Source organism: Numida meleagris, chromosome 6, assembly GCF_002078875.1.
Source record: "Numida meleagris isolate 19003 breed g44 Domestic line chromosome 6, NumMel1.0, whole genome shotgun sequence".
Taxonomy (NCBI): Eukaryota; Metazoa; Chordata; class Aves; order Galliformes; family Numididae; genus Numida; species Numida meleagris.
Genome location: NC_034414.1, coordinates 8,080,183 through 8,094,805, shown reverse-complemented (window position 1 = coordinate 8,094,805; position 14,623 = coordinate 8,080,183). Strand labels below are relative to the sequence as shown.

The following is a 14,623-nucleotide window of genomic DNA, read 5'->3' as shown; positions in this document are numbered from 1 at the left end:
CTTCTTAAACTTCATTTTCAATGTTGAAATAATTGATTCTGCCGTGTATTTGGGGGTGAGATAAGAAGAAGTGACCCTTAATTTCACATTGGTGGTTGAGTAGTGACGTAGCCGAATACATGCTTAGTCATACGCTGTGATGCTGATGAGTTTCGCTTGGCACACCCCAGCAGGTGCAGTCCCTGCCCTGTTTTCAGCAGAGCCATCTTCTCTGTGGCGCAATTGTAGATGACTGGATTTGTTTTACAGCAGTAGCAGTGTAATGATAACCTTGCCAGCGCTAAGGGGAGGTGGAAACATCTGACCTTTCTGCTTGTATAGCATGTTTAAAAATTTCACTGGAGATACTTTGACCTGAAGGTTTTGGTCAGTGTCACTTACAGTAACTGTAGTGAAGCTCCTATAAGAGAGCATCTAAGTGGCAGTGAGACTCGAGTCCAAGATTGTTTTTTTTTTCCCTGCAAAAAACTTCATTTTACCTGCTCATTCTGTTTTTCACCTTTACCTGTTTCTCTTCCCAGTCTTCTTTTTCTCCTCTTAGTCTATATATTCCTGTCACTTCTGATTAAAATTCCAGCAGTAAAATTTTCAGCCTTACACCACACAAGATGTACCGGTGAGCAACGTTGTAGGTATCGGAAAAGTAAAATGTGAGCAGAAGCGTGGTTGAATTCATTTGGGAACTTGCAGTAGTTGTGTTGGTACCTGTTGCTAACAAAGTGGGTTTTGTGTCCCGGGAACTAGAAGCATGCTGGGTTTATTGTGCCTCTTAAGGCAGTAAGTATCTGTATCTGTAAGGTCACAGCAGTCTGTCAAAGGCTGAGGGACTCAGGCAGCACCAGGAAACATGGCACATCATCTTTGCGTGTTCTGGCATTTTGCAGATGTGGAGAAATCAAGTCAGGTTAGTAGTGGCTATGCTGAAGGTCCTTGGTGATGTTCCTGGCCCTGCCTGTAGAGCGTGTGCTGTAAAGCAGATTGACTGGTTCTCCAATCTGACCTTTTAACCTGCTGATGATTGTTAGGGCTTTGCCGGAGCGCTGTGAGAAATGGCGGTTCTGGAGTGGCCCAGCTGGTACAGGTCTGCCGGGAAGTAAAAGAAGAATCAAGTGAGTGTGGCTGCCCCAGTGGCCAGAAGATAGCTGCGAGGGGCCTGTGCAAACCCCTAAATGTCTGGTTTTAGAAGGGAAGGGGCTTTCTGCCTGTTATGTGTACTGACCTGTTCAGAATACAGCCTTGTCTGAAAATACCAAGGTGAACTCCCCATGTGTTGCTGTATGCTTCTTGCAGAGATACCTGGAAGAAGTATGTTCTTTAAAAGTGGATTCAGAAAGAACTGATATGCTGGATATTAAGCCCGATTAAGCTGCCGCCTCCTGCACGTTTTTTCCCCAGTAATCTCAGACCAGCTTTATATATTCAAAATAGCATTTTATGTGCTTGTCCTGTGGGCAACAACAGAAGAGCCTGTAGTGGCCACTCAGCATCTGTCACTTTTTAGCAGTTTTCTTCAGTTTCCTTCTTTTATGCAAACATATGGCGTTTTTAGCTTATTTTTCTACCAAAACAAAACACTGAGAAATCCTACCATGTCAGTTACAAACAACTAGGAATAAACTATTCTGGCCCTGGAGTGCTTGTGCCGCTCCCCAGGGCTGTGCTGGTCACATCCAGGAGTGGTGATTAGCGACAGGCAGGGATGAGTGCTGCAACTGCACGTGGTGGGGCGAGGAGGGCTTTGGGTCGTGGAGTGCAGACACGCCATTGCATGAAATATGACAGATGACTGTCCTGAGGCACTCCACATCAGTAGTGGCAGCAGGAGCCCTGGAATATGCGCTCACAAACACAGGCCCTGTAAAATACCCTTGGGTGCATGTGCATGTAGTTCTATATGTGACAGTTGAAGGTAGCAGGTTAATCTGGCTAGAAAGGAGCCTGTTTTCCCTCGATGCAGACGGCAGTATGTCTGATGGATCTTGTTTGAAAGGAGCTCCCTGAAGTTGATAGCATCAATGAAGAAGTTGGGCTCAGTCTAGCTTTGATAGAAACATCAGGTCTGAAAACCCTCTCAACCTGCCTAGCTGTCAGAAACACTACCAAAGACATACTACTGTTCGAAGTCTTTGCTATGATAATCTCTCCTACGCACAGACGAGGTTCTGGAGTATTTGAATTTAGTGTTTTTCATGCTGACCTGCACTAGGCAGGAATGAGAGCAGGGGTGAAAACTCCCAAGTTTGTATCTTAATGGAATGGACTGATTCTGTGACTGTTGCTGTCACTTCCTGTCTCCTTTTTACAAGAGCTTCTGATTTAGAAATGCATTATGAAAATCAACTCCTATACAAGCTTTTTCATGTTACTTTGCTTTTCAGTTCCCCCCACCCCCAACTATATGTGCAAAAGTAAGCACTGTTCCTTAAATATTTTGCTTTCAGAGCCGATATACATTCCCTTTAAACATGTTCCATACTTCCTCCTCTCCAGATAATTTCATTTAAGGTTTAGTTGGTTTGTTGACTTGCTTTTTTGAAAGGGGGAGGGGAGGTTGTGCTACGGATACTATATCCACTTGGACCTAGTGTGCCAACTGTCCAAAAATTCTGATGTTTGCTTTTTTATTCCCCTCTCTCCATGCAGTAAGTGCGCAATACCTGAATCCAAATTGTGATCTCACGGCTGTGGGTGCAGCGTGTACTGAAGAACCTGTTTTTAACTTCAGTTCAAAACTGAAAGGGGAAATGCTGCGTTTTTAAGTTCATAATGTTTGAGCTCTTACTTTAGAAGGTATCATTGCTTTTCTTTGCTTTATGCTGCTTACCGCTTGCTTTTTGTCTTTGATAATCCAAGTAGCAATGCCAAACAACTGCTTGAAGCAAAATATTTCAATTTTTTTATTTTTTTAAGTAAGTCCAATCTGGAAAGTAAAGCCAAGGAACAAAAAGTGTCCCACTTTTAAATTCTTTCTATTTTTATTTTTTTCTTCTCTCCACCCAGTAATGCATTATAAAGCTGAAATGCAGTAAATACAGTTTACGGATGTTTCTATCAGTGTAAGTAATTTCTGCAGCAGAGTAGCGGTGAGTGGCATTACGTAGGGTTCCTTTGGTTGCCCATCCCTAACCAGCATCCATCGCTGTGCTGTGACAACAGAACTTCATCTGCTTCAGACATGGATCCACCTTCTTCTGTCTGCGGCCATCCACCACCAGCCACCTCTGTGCTGATGCTGAGTTCAGAGCTCAGACTCAGTATGGTAATGGCAGAGCCAGGTGCGAAACACATATCATTGTAGTCTATAATTAAATGGTACAACACAAGTGAAGGCTGATTCTGTGCAGTTCTCATGGGTTTATGAACACTTGGAGCCCTGGGAAGTGATACCCAAGGATGTTGCTTTTGAAAGATGCTGCAGCAAAGCCCGTGCTATGTTGTGCAGTGTGGATTTTTCTGCAGCAGAAATGATTCATGTTTTTCTAACTCTTGGAATCTTTTTTTTTTTTCCTGTAGTTTGTTTTTCTTCATTTTTGGGAAGGTATTGCTGAGAGGGGGTAGAAATTGTGCTGCACATTTTCTTCCAAAAATATTGCTTCTACTTTCAGAAGCAATGTCTCTTCTAATCTATTCTGGTAAAGATGGGTCCAGCTTACAAGGACAAAAAAGGAAAGCAGTTATAACGCTATCCAAGTAACTTTTCTTTTTTGTTTTCTTCTGTAAATGTTCCCTAGAGCAGAGTTTGGTGTCTTAACCTAAATTTTCTGGTTTTCCACCACCCTCTGGCTGACTTCTGTGAGCGCCTCTTCACAGTTTCCCATTGTCATCAGTGGCTGGTTTTTGGTGGTGAGCTGACAGTTCTCTAGCCAAGGAACATCTCCAACTCAGAAATACTTTTTTTTTTGTTGCTGTTTTTTCTCTTTCTTTAACTTATTCGTGGTTCCCATGGATTTTGGAGCAACTGATAATATCAGTATTTTGATGAGCCACAGGAAGTACAGCATGCTAACTTGTTTTAAATATTTTAACAACTGAACGTGATTCCTAAAAGTGGATATATGCACACATGAAAATATTGCTTGCAGTGTTTTATTTCTATGACAGTCAGCAGTGCCACACTGTCTTTATTTTCAGTGGATTAATCCTGGTTTGTGATCTGAAAATATGATGCCTACAGATGAGGGCACCTCTGCCAAATGAATTGCTGCGGCCTGGAGCAGTTGGTGTCTGATGGCTCTTGCGTGCAGTTTCTTTCCCCTGCACAGCTCCTGGATAATTGCTGCTGCCTCAGTAACGAGAGGGAAACCACACTCTGCAACATGCTCCTGAAAGCTTTTGTCCTGAATTCTGTGGCAGTTAACATCCCTGCTGTTCTTTTTCCTCCTTCATTTCCACAAGACGCACCCTGGGCAGTTTGCTTTAGTATAGCCTTCGTTTCATAGTTTTGCTTAGAAAGAAGGAGACAAACATTAGTTTTCTTTCTTAGACCCATCCATCAGGGAAAGAGTCAGTCTAGTTTTGGTATCTGCTGTTCTCTGGCTCTCACTGCATGGCACGTTCGGGTCTCTCCAACTGATGGCTTTGAGCAGTTAGGTTTGAGCAGCAGCAGCGGTGCTGATTGCTTTTCTCTGCCCTGTACCTGGGTTGTGAGTGGCTGCGGGAAGGGGACAGCCATGCCTGGGTGAGGGGCTCCCACTGCAGTGAGCAGTAAGGCGTAGAGACTGGTTGGCCCTTTTGCCTGGTGCTCTGCAATGGGGAGAAATGCTGGAAATGTGGCAGCATGTCCTCAGGCACTGCCGAGCTTGGCTCTGCTGTGAGAGCTCAGAGCCCATCTCGCTATCCCGTCCTGAATAATCCCTGTTCCCAAAGTGACATGAACCGACAGTGTTTCCATAATTGCTGACTAAGAGTCTGCTTTTTCCTGGTTTGTGCATTTGTTCTTTTTTCATGGTGTACTTACTTCCATAATTATGTCTCCTTGCATACAAAGGGAAGGCTGTACTAGAGGGAGTGCTGCTGCCAAACGTGGCTCAATTTTGTTGGTATAGCTACATCCATACCAGGCATTTTGCTGACTAGCTCTGTCAGCTAGTGAGTTGGCTCTTTTTGTGTGCTTCTCAGGCACAGTTGTGCCATGTAGATTTTTTTCTGTGACTTGAGGAGGATGTGGGGCTGTGATGGGAGTGTGATGTGGACCCTGGCAGCTGTGTGGTGCAGAGTGGTGTGGGAGCTGACGTAGCGTCAGTAGCTCAGCGGGAAACAGGATATTAGTCACTGTCTGAGGTTGTCAGACGCCTATCCTAACACCCTACTGAAAGCAGGCAATCTTGTGCTGATGAACCAAGCAGCCCACTGCCTGTTCTATGATAAATTGCTATACCTCAGCTGTTCAGAGTGTGAGCTTGAAATTATAAGTGTCCTAACAGGAAGAGAAAGGCAAGACTTGCAAAGAGCTTAAAGTTTGTCCATTTAACAGTTTTCACTGATGGTTCTTTCATAACATCATTTAACTTGAATAACGGGCGCCCTTTCTTAAGAGGTGCACTTAGTTGCTGGCTGTTGTTAAATTCCTTATGGTGTACATTTTTCCTCTTGTGATCCCAAGCTAGGAGAAATATAAGCATACAATGTCTACTGTTGTTTATATTGTATTTCTAATTTACTACAGCAGAGCTGAGAAATGTTCTTTCTTATGATCAGTCTAAGCAAGAGTTAGGTTTTGTTATCTTGTTTACGTATAACATTAGCCCCCTAAAGAATGCGGCTTAATCATTTAAAGTTGGCTTTGAAGATGTATACTACATGGAAACTTGGAACCTTCTAATAGAGCTTTTAGCACCCCTGCTAGAAATAATAGGTTTTTAATACTTAACTGTAAGCTACATTCTTTAAGCAAACAAAAGACCAGGACAAAACCCCCAAACTCTCAAGTTGATTTCTTTTTTGTTTAACTATCTGGAAAACTCACGAAGTAGTGTGTGACCCTTAGGTGTGCTCGAATATTGGCCAATTAAATTATAAATTCCCTGAAATTTATATTCATCCTAACATAATTTTCTATGATTTTTAAAACTTCGGTGCTTTTCATTGTGCCTTACAGGAAGCTTGCACACATGAAAGTAGGAGATTATGTGGGAGACGGTAAGAAGCAGAACAAGATTTTGAATGTTACTTTTTTTTGCCTGATTTTGATCTGTGAACAATTCCTGGAAAAATGATCTACTCCGTAGTTGGCACTTTTGCTTGAAGAAATACCTGTCCGCCCTGCTTATTAGCTCTATTTAGGAAAGCATAATTTTTAGGTAAAGAAACTAAGTCGATGACTTCAGTTGTGTGAAGTGATCTGTGTGCCTGTTCCTGGTTTATTAGCCATTTAGGTTCCTTCTGGAATCCAGTACAGGCACACGCATAGTTTAATGCAAAATGACTCATAATGAGAAATGAGTAATAAATTATTGCTACTGATAAATATCATTGCTGTGAACTTGTTCACATTTTTCTCCAGTCCATGAGCCTGAAAGCTCTAGGGTATGTGGCAAGCCCAGCTGGCTGTCACACTTGGGTTTAGCTGATTTCAGCCTGAATTATCTGTAAAACACCCAGGTGTGTTTTGTGCTCTCTGCCTGTGTATAAACGTGTATTCATGGGGATGCTCCTGCTAGATAAACGCGTTCAAGGCTTAATGCATGCAGGCACCAGATTAAAAATAAATAAATAAATAAATCCTCCCCAGAATGATGGGAGATGCCAGCTTCCACTTTCCTACATCAGAGTGTGGCCTACAAGCTATGTCAGATGCACAAGTTCCAGCTATCTGAGTGAATCCAAATTACAAATGCCTCCAGCCCGGCATTATGGGCTTCGTTGCCATTTCTCGTGGTCCCAGTAAGGTGGCTTGCAATGCTTGCAAGATCACTTGGTGTTTCTGGAGCTCCCTGCAAAAGGTCAACCTTTGTTTTAGCAGTTTTGTGCTAATTAGTGCTGGCATGCGACTTGCAGCAGCAACATGCATATTTCTTGCTTGAGAAGGTTTAGATTCTTCAAGCATAAGAGTTACTGTTTGGTTCACATCTTAGCATTTGTATGTGGGCAGCGTGCCTGAGTTAGGCCTACGATGGTCTGTTTACGCATGCTAAGTTTTCATTGTGTTTCCACTTCTCTTTTACTAGTGGAAAAGGAGATTTTTTGAAATGAATGTTGAAGGATAGAACTTGGATGTTTTGCAGGTGTCTACCATATGAAACAGAAATTGATAGCAGGAATACAAAGTTGATTGTAGAACATAGAATGGAATCATAGAATGGCCTGGGTTGAAAAGGACCTCAAAGATCATCTAGTCTCAACTGCCCTGCTCGAGTGCAGGGAGGTTGAGACATCTATAGAGGTGATGTTGACACATCTATAGAGGTGATGTTTCGATTCATTCTAATATATTTTCTACTATAAATCCTTTTTAGTAATAAAAACTTGCATGTTTTTGCCCTATATTTTGAGTAAAACATGACGTAAATCCAGAGAGCAAAGGTAATAAGAAGCACTTTTATATAAAAATCACAATCTGTGTAAAATAAATGATTACCTTCATTGTGCTAACATCACAGAGTTGGGCTAGAGATCTTTTTTTTTTTCTCAAAATCCGTGCACTCAAAAATTTGGAGTTATGGTTTACGCTGGCGTAGGTGTTATGACACCGTTTGTTTTTTTTACAACTCATTCCTCAAAATATGCCAGTATTTCCCATCAGAAGTTTGAGAGTGTGCTGCTTACAGATGCCTGAAAACATGTGCATTGTTGTTCATTTGAAATACTATGCCTGAGATTTGCAGAGTGTGTCCTGAGGGGTTTTAGTGATGCTCACAGGGCAGGACTTCTTGTGCAGGCAGCAGAATGGTGCAAGCTCTGTGATTTCAAGTTTTCTGCTTTACTTTGTCTGAATGCCAATGTAGCGGGTACCTGCGCCTCCATCCGTGGCATTACGCATGTGGCCCATGGAGCAGCATCCTGGGCTTTGTCCATGCCAACACTATGTTTGCATGAATGCAAACTTGCAAGCTGCTGCCTCAAGGAACTGATCTCACTTTACTGTCAATGTCTTAGTGTATGCCTGCTGTAAAACCAGAAGCTGCAGACCAGTAACACACAGAAATAAACAGGACTATCTTTAAATCTTTATCTTTAAATTGCGTGGAATTAGACTTCATCTATGTGACAGATAAAATAAACTATCTACCTGTAGGATTTTATGTTTCCTGGTTATGTATCTAAAATATTAACTGCAAAGTTAGTGTGTTTGTATGCATGCTTCCAGCTATATTTTATTATGGGAAGTTTCCAGATGTAGCAGGTTAAATCAGCACAGCAGCACTTGTTTGGAAGGCTGCTTGAAATGTCTCGTATGACTTCGGCAAAACAAGCTGATAGCGTGTACGGTAACCTTTTAAGTTCATAGGCACAGAGTGTCTCAGTAGGAACTGTTTTGAATTCCATACTTGGCCTGAGAAGTTATTTTGCAGGCATTCTGTAGAAGTCAGCTCTTTATTAAAAAAAAAAAAAATACAGAATAAGAATCTAGCTGTTTATGAGGAGAGACTGTTGGTGAGGCTTTTTTTCAGAGGTAATTTCTGTTCATTGATGTTTCTGTTAGGGCTGTGCATCTTAAGAAATGTGTTTTCTATTTGTCACCAATAGAAAACAAGTATTTTAGGCAGATGTACTTTTCTGTTTTTTTAACTAGTTTCATAAGCAAAGCAAGGGAGAGCTTCAGCTGTGACCAGAATCATATTATGTCAGTTCTAGGAAAACATGCAAAGAAACCAAACCACCAGAAAGCTATGTTTCCTCCAGATATAAATATTTATATTTAAAATGGCCACCATGAAACCAAAGTGCCCAATGTGTGCAGAAACTAAGCAGAAAAGCCCAGAAGCATCCAGTTTCACATGCAAATGTCAGTTATTGTAATGATTTTAGACTTTTATAGCAGGGAAGAGACAGCAGAAATAGTGTAATTTTTACTGATGATAAGTGCCAAAGTAAATAGTTTCTATAGATGCTGCAAAATCCAGTCATTCATTCCTGTTGATGTTTTTATCTTTATGCAAACAATAAATGTTTTGTGTCCTGCGTGCTGAACTGAAGTCTTAATAAAAGAATTTACTCTTGCTAAATTAGGGCTGTACTGAAAATGGAATCAGGATTAGTGGTATTGAAATGCTAGGAATTTAATTCTTTTCCAGTCTCTCTGAGGAACTTGTTCTCAAGCATTAGAAACGGAGCACTAAGATACTAAGGAAGGACTTAGAAGTGCTGCAAGTTTGAATTCAAAGTAGTGGTTTTCTCCCTCTCCAGTAGAACAACTAAGCTCCAAAAACTTTGGAGCATGCTGCCTCAAAATGCTGCTGACAAGCACTCCGCAGTTACTAGTGTCAGAAGTTGGTCTTTTTCGTTTAATAACTCATGTGTGTCAACTTCATTGTTTGCTGTATTATGCTGAAGGGCTTCGTGTGCAGACATGAACTGGCTCTGTACATTGATTTACCTAGTGATAATTAGTGAAACTATCCTGATAGTGGAGGTGTTTGGCTTGCTACTCTGAAAATCATCTGCAGGAACACCAACCAGACTGACGGCATTGGTTTTCCTATGTATATATTTATATATGTAGCACTGCTTTAATTTCTACTTTTTCTGTCCTTTTTCCAGTGCCTCCCTTTAAGTTGCAGGAGGATCTTCACTTTCTCCTCGGGTAGCTACCGAGGGTGAACAGCAGTTTTCAAGTTTTCTTATCTGACGTTCCTGTTTCCTCCCTGACTGGAGGCAGAGAGGGGCCAAGTTATGAAAACGCAACCCTTGTTCTTGCCAGTGTCTGCAGCTCAAGGCTGGGAGCCCTACAGAGATTCCTGTAATACCATGGGAAGCTGCATGGAAAGCCAAATTCTCGCATGCACTTAACACATTGTACATGAGACCTATTGTTAGCTACAAATCTGACCCAGAGCTGCCAATACCCATGAATGCTTCAGTTCTGACCTAAGAGAACTGTCTCCAAACTGTTTCCTGCTCTCTAATTCTTTTCTGTGGTCCAGTTTTATGCTGGGCTGAAGTACTTCAGTAAAATTTCAAATTTACTTGTGTGTGTGTGTGTGTGTCGCCAGAAGTTTAGTAGTTCCTAGGTTATGGTTTCAACATCAGTACTCACCTTGAAGAGATTTTCATGTCTCTGCATCATCTCCTGCATGACCTACATGATGAAGGAGGAAAAAGAGTAAATGACAGTATTCTAAGAACTCAAGTTTTTTTTCCCAAAACATGCTTTTTTTTTTTTTTGGTTGGTTGTTTTATTCCACTACAGGTAAACAGTTTATGTATTGCTTCTCAAGTTTTTAAGACAAATACAAAACAGAAAGCTTATTGTAGTTAAGAATTACTCCATTCAACTTAGAATTCTGGACTTTAGTGCATTATTTCTAGTGAGTTGTGTACGATACTGCAGTGAAATACTGGTGGTTCCTCAGAAGAAAGCATATAGTTTTCCATGAGTGGCATCTCCTTATAGCACCATTTTCTTCTCTGTCGTCTATCAGCACAGTCTTCATGCCAACAAAAAAAAAAAAAAAAAGTGGTGTTTCCAGCAAGCCAAAAACCAGTAACCAGAATCTTCCTTGTCATCTGGCCTTTCCAACCACAAAACTGGCTTTTTTCAAGGACATGACCTCTGACACAGAAAGGAGAAATGCTCTGCTGGTGAGCGAATGTCTGCTGAGATGCCTCATCACAACTCTGCAGAGACATGATGGGAGCATTTTGGAAGTTTGTGAGAAGATTTTATGCCAATCAGGAACAGCCTTGATCATGGCTTTCCAGCGCTGAAGAAGGAAAGTGTTAAGGCTGGGGAAGGTCTCTAGGCTGCTCCTTTGCCTAGTGAGAAGGCAGGGGAAGCCCAGGCCTGCTGCATGCATTTGTGTGTGTGCATGCATGTACAGCACAAGCTTGCATCAAGCTAGAAACATTTTCCTGCCCTTCACTTTGCCTACAGTGGCTCCTACCAAATCTTATCTCATTTCTTCACCATCATCAGCCCTGGCACTTGATACTCTTCCTCACAGATGGGTTCAGATATAGCTCTACTTTTTTTTTTTTTTTTTTTTTCATTTTCTCTTCCCTTCCATCCCCTTCCATCACTGGATGGAAACAGCTGAGGCTTATAGAAGTCTCCTGTCAGAGCAGAAAAATTAAAGAGTTTGTGATTGTACTCTTATCAATTATACTGGAGTTAACTTCTACAGATATTTGTGTTACATGAACAAGATAACAATCTTGTGGTGAGCTAGTGAAAATAGTGGAGAGGAAGTAACTGTTTTATAGTTCCTAGGTCAAAGTCTTGTAGCACTGAGGCAATAGCAATGTGAGTTTAAAGCCACGAAGAAAACCTAAGCTGGCTGCCTCACTCTTGGCTGAACTGTCCACAGTACAGCATTTCGCTTCCCCATTCACCAAGAAAAAAAACATACTTTGGCTTAATGTTAAAAATCTCTCTGTCAATTGCGTAACTGTTTCTTTTTTGTTCAAATTGGTCTGACAATGGGGGGGCTGTACGTCAAGCTGCTTAAGCTGAATTGTAGTGTCTAACACTGTGCTGTTGCTATCTTCAGTTGTCCTGTGTTGCCTTCCTCTCATAACAACACTGGTGCTTAAGCCCAGACATACATTTTTGCTGGATCATCTTCTCTGTGTGGCAGTTCACTACCTTTTCCCCAGGAACTTTTGGTTCTAGTGGCTGGTTCTGGGCTGATCCGTAGCAGTGCTTTCCCAAAGCGAGGGCTCGTGAGAGTTGTACTGGGCCTCCCTTGCCCACCTGTGCTGGGGCAGCCAAGGTGGCCAGACTCCACCCTGCTGGTATGCAGCTGTTAGACGATTTTGCTCATTAATCATCAAGGCCTTGAGCCTGGAAAGATTCTGGACATCTTCAACTCCTCTTAAGTCAGTGGGAGTTCACAGCACTCAGCTTTTTGAAAAATTAGACCTTCTGGAAGTAGAGGCATATAAAATGTTTGTGATTTTACTTCACGAAGCTCTTCAGAAAAAGGGCACAGAACATGCTATAAATGAAGTATTCAGAAGGGAAAACAAAAATTTCCTGACTTATTCTTGGCACTATATATTTAATCATGACATTTGGTCTAAGAAAATGTACTAACTCTCAATGCTGCCAATTTATTTTACCCACAAACCAACAGCAGACTGATGATGTGCACACAAAGGTTATTTATTTTGAGCATAGCTAGGGAATGTGAGCGTTCCAAATGCTTCCTTATATCTCCCCATGGGATCTGTTTAATATGTTGCATAATATTTTTCTGTATTAGAGTATCTAAGATAAGCATGGTAGGTTGCTTAGTTACTTACGTATACTAGTTGTATTTCCTCTTCTTTGAAGAAAATGTGAGCGGAGAATGAATAGTTTGTGAACAGTGTTAAACTAAAAAGTGTAACTTCAAAGGCCCTTACAGCAATTTATTCTACAGCTGTCAGACAACAGATGATGTTCCAAGCAAAATAAATAATTATGTGAGAGGTTAGGCAAGCACCAATTTAGTTGTTGATAGCTTGGACCGATAGCTAATTCCTTAACAGCAAGAAAAAGAATATAGGACTTGCATCTCTGGACTTGAGTTCAGGTAGACCCTCTTCTGAGGACAAGTTTATACACCACCTATAATAATTTCCTTGAAAAATATGAAAGCCACTTGAGTATTTTCTGTGGATCTTGGCTGACTCTGAAACACTCTCCATCAGAGATAAAGAGCAAGGTTAAAGAAGGATAAGGGAGTGCCACAAGGAAGGTATTTTAGTTCTTGCAAACTTCTGTTTATTTAGAATAGTTTTGCTCTTACAGAGTGCAGGAGTATTTGTCTGAAATATCAGGCACAGTCTGACAGTGATCATATTACTAGGAAAAGCCAATGGAGCTTAGTGGGCCAAATGTAATTTCTTTATATCATTAGCACATGACAAGGTATGACTCCAATCACATAACTTCAGCATTTACTACGTGGAGATAAAATTCCTTTCCGTTTGCTAGAGCACCAAACTCTCATTTTGTCAAGAACTGAACAAGGGGAGTTGTCTGAGGCTACTTGTGTTCCATTTCTTCAGTTCTGGTGTAACTTGTGATAATGTTTCTGCTTAGTTTGTTGTGTACATTTGCTTGTGGCAATTGATTGGGCCAATTCTAAATTTATTGGCGAAGCTGCACTCTTGCTCCTAGCTTGTGCAAGAGGAGAAAATTCCCTCAAATAATACTGACTTTTGGCTGCAGGTTTTTAAGGATTCTTAAGAGCAAAACATCACAAAAGATGCACTTGTTGCGACTTAAATTCTGGTTAGGAAAAGCACCTCAGTATCAATTGATTTTTTTCTTAATCTGTTATCTAGCACTTATTACTGAATAAAAATTGAGGGAATTGTTGGGCTCTGTGTGAAGCTGACTGATTCTTGAAGCAGTGGTCTTGTGTGTGTATGAGTCTCATAAGTCATCATGAAGTACGTGTTGCGACAGCACAAGTAGGTTTATTTGTAGCGCATCTTAAATGCCACTCCTAACCTTTTGTACCTAACTGGTTGTTCAGTCGTATGCTGTGCTTTTATATTCATATTGGATATGCGGTTTATGGGTTTAGTTTTCCCAGGCAGAGCATGCTTTAACGTAACTTGTATTTGTCTTTTCTAGGAATAACATGCTTGGAAGTACTTGCTAGTGTTGGTTACCTGCAACCTAGCACAAGAGCTCCAGCTTGATTCTTTTCAACACTTCTTTCAGAACATGGGGGAAAACGATGATGAAAAATACAGTCAAGCTGGCCAGATATTTGAAAATTTTGTCCAAGCATCGACATGCAAAGGTACCATTCAGGCCTTTAATATTCTCACACGCCAGCTTGAGTTAGATCCTTCGGACTGTAAGAACTTTTACAGCAAACTGAAGTCAAGAGTAACCACGTGGAAGGCCAAAGCTTTGTGGAACAAGCTTGATAAAAGAGCAAGTCACAAAGAGTACAAACGTGGAAAATCTTGTATGAACACTAAGGTAAGTGGGAAAGGTCATTTTTGATTTCCACAGTTTAGAATCTTTTAAACTCGTTTATCAGCAGAAGCAAGGTTTCTGCCATCCCATGCAACATGTGTATTCATGAACATTCCCCTTCATACTCTTTTTGAAACTGTGTCTAGCATCATATGATATAGACAAACTTTCAGGTATTTTTGTTTGGAAACACAGCACATAAGAGCAGTTCTGAAAGCACCCTTTATTACAGTCTGCCTCAGCCACAGCAGGAAATTTTTCTGTGCCTCTTTAGACAGTGTTGATCAGCCATAGGATGTAAACTCATAAGTTAGTTGTATTTATTAATTTCAGGCTTGCAAGAACTACTTGCTTCATTAAACAGGGTTTTGTAATGTGCCAGTCGTTACATACTCAGCAGGCTCCTCTGTATTTCAACACAGCTCCTACAGTGGTGCTTGGAGGCTTGGGGATCGATCTTTGTCATCTAGCATTGGCTCTATTTGCTAAACAAAAGCAAAAGAAAATAATGCACTATTTAAGAAATCAAACATTTGCATGTAA

General features: G+C 41.1%; 1 protein-coding gene across 8 annotated transcripts in view; it reads left to right on the top strand.

Moving 5' to 3' along the window:
• MICAL2 (microtubule associated monooxygenase, calponin and LIM domain containing 2) overlaps nucleotides 1-14,623 on the top strand; it is a 124,665-nt gene that overhangs the window by 8,977 nt on the left and 101,065 nt on the right. For all 8 annotated transcript variants that reach the window (XM_021400973.1, XM_021400972.1, XM_021400970.1 and 5 more), the window contains exon 2: nucleotides 13,727-14,083. In XM_021400973.1, coding sequence (XP_021256648.1) covers nucleotides 13,820-14,083 — 264 coding nt within the window. In that variant the 5' untranslated portion in view covers nucleotides 13,727-13,819. The remainder of the gene's footprint in view (nucleotides 1-13,726; nucleotides 14,084-14,623) is intronic.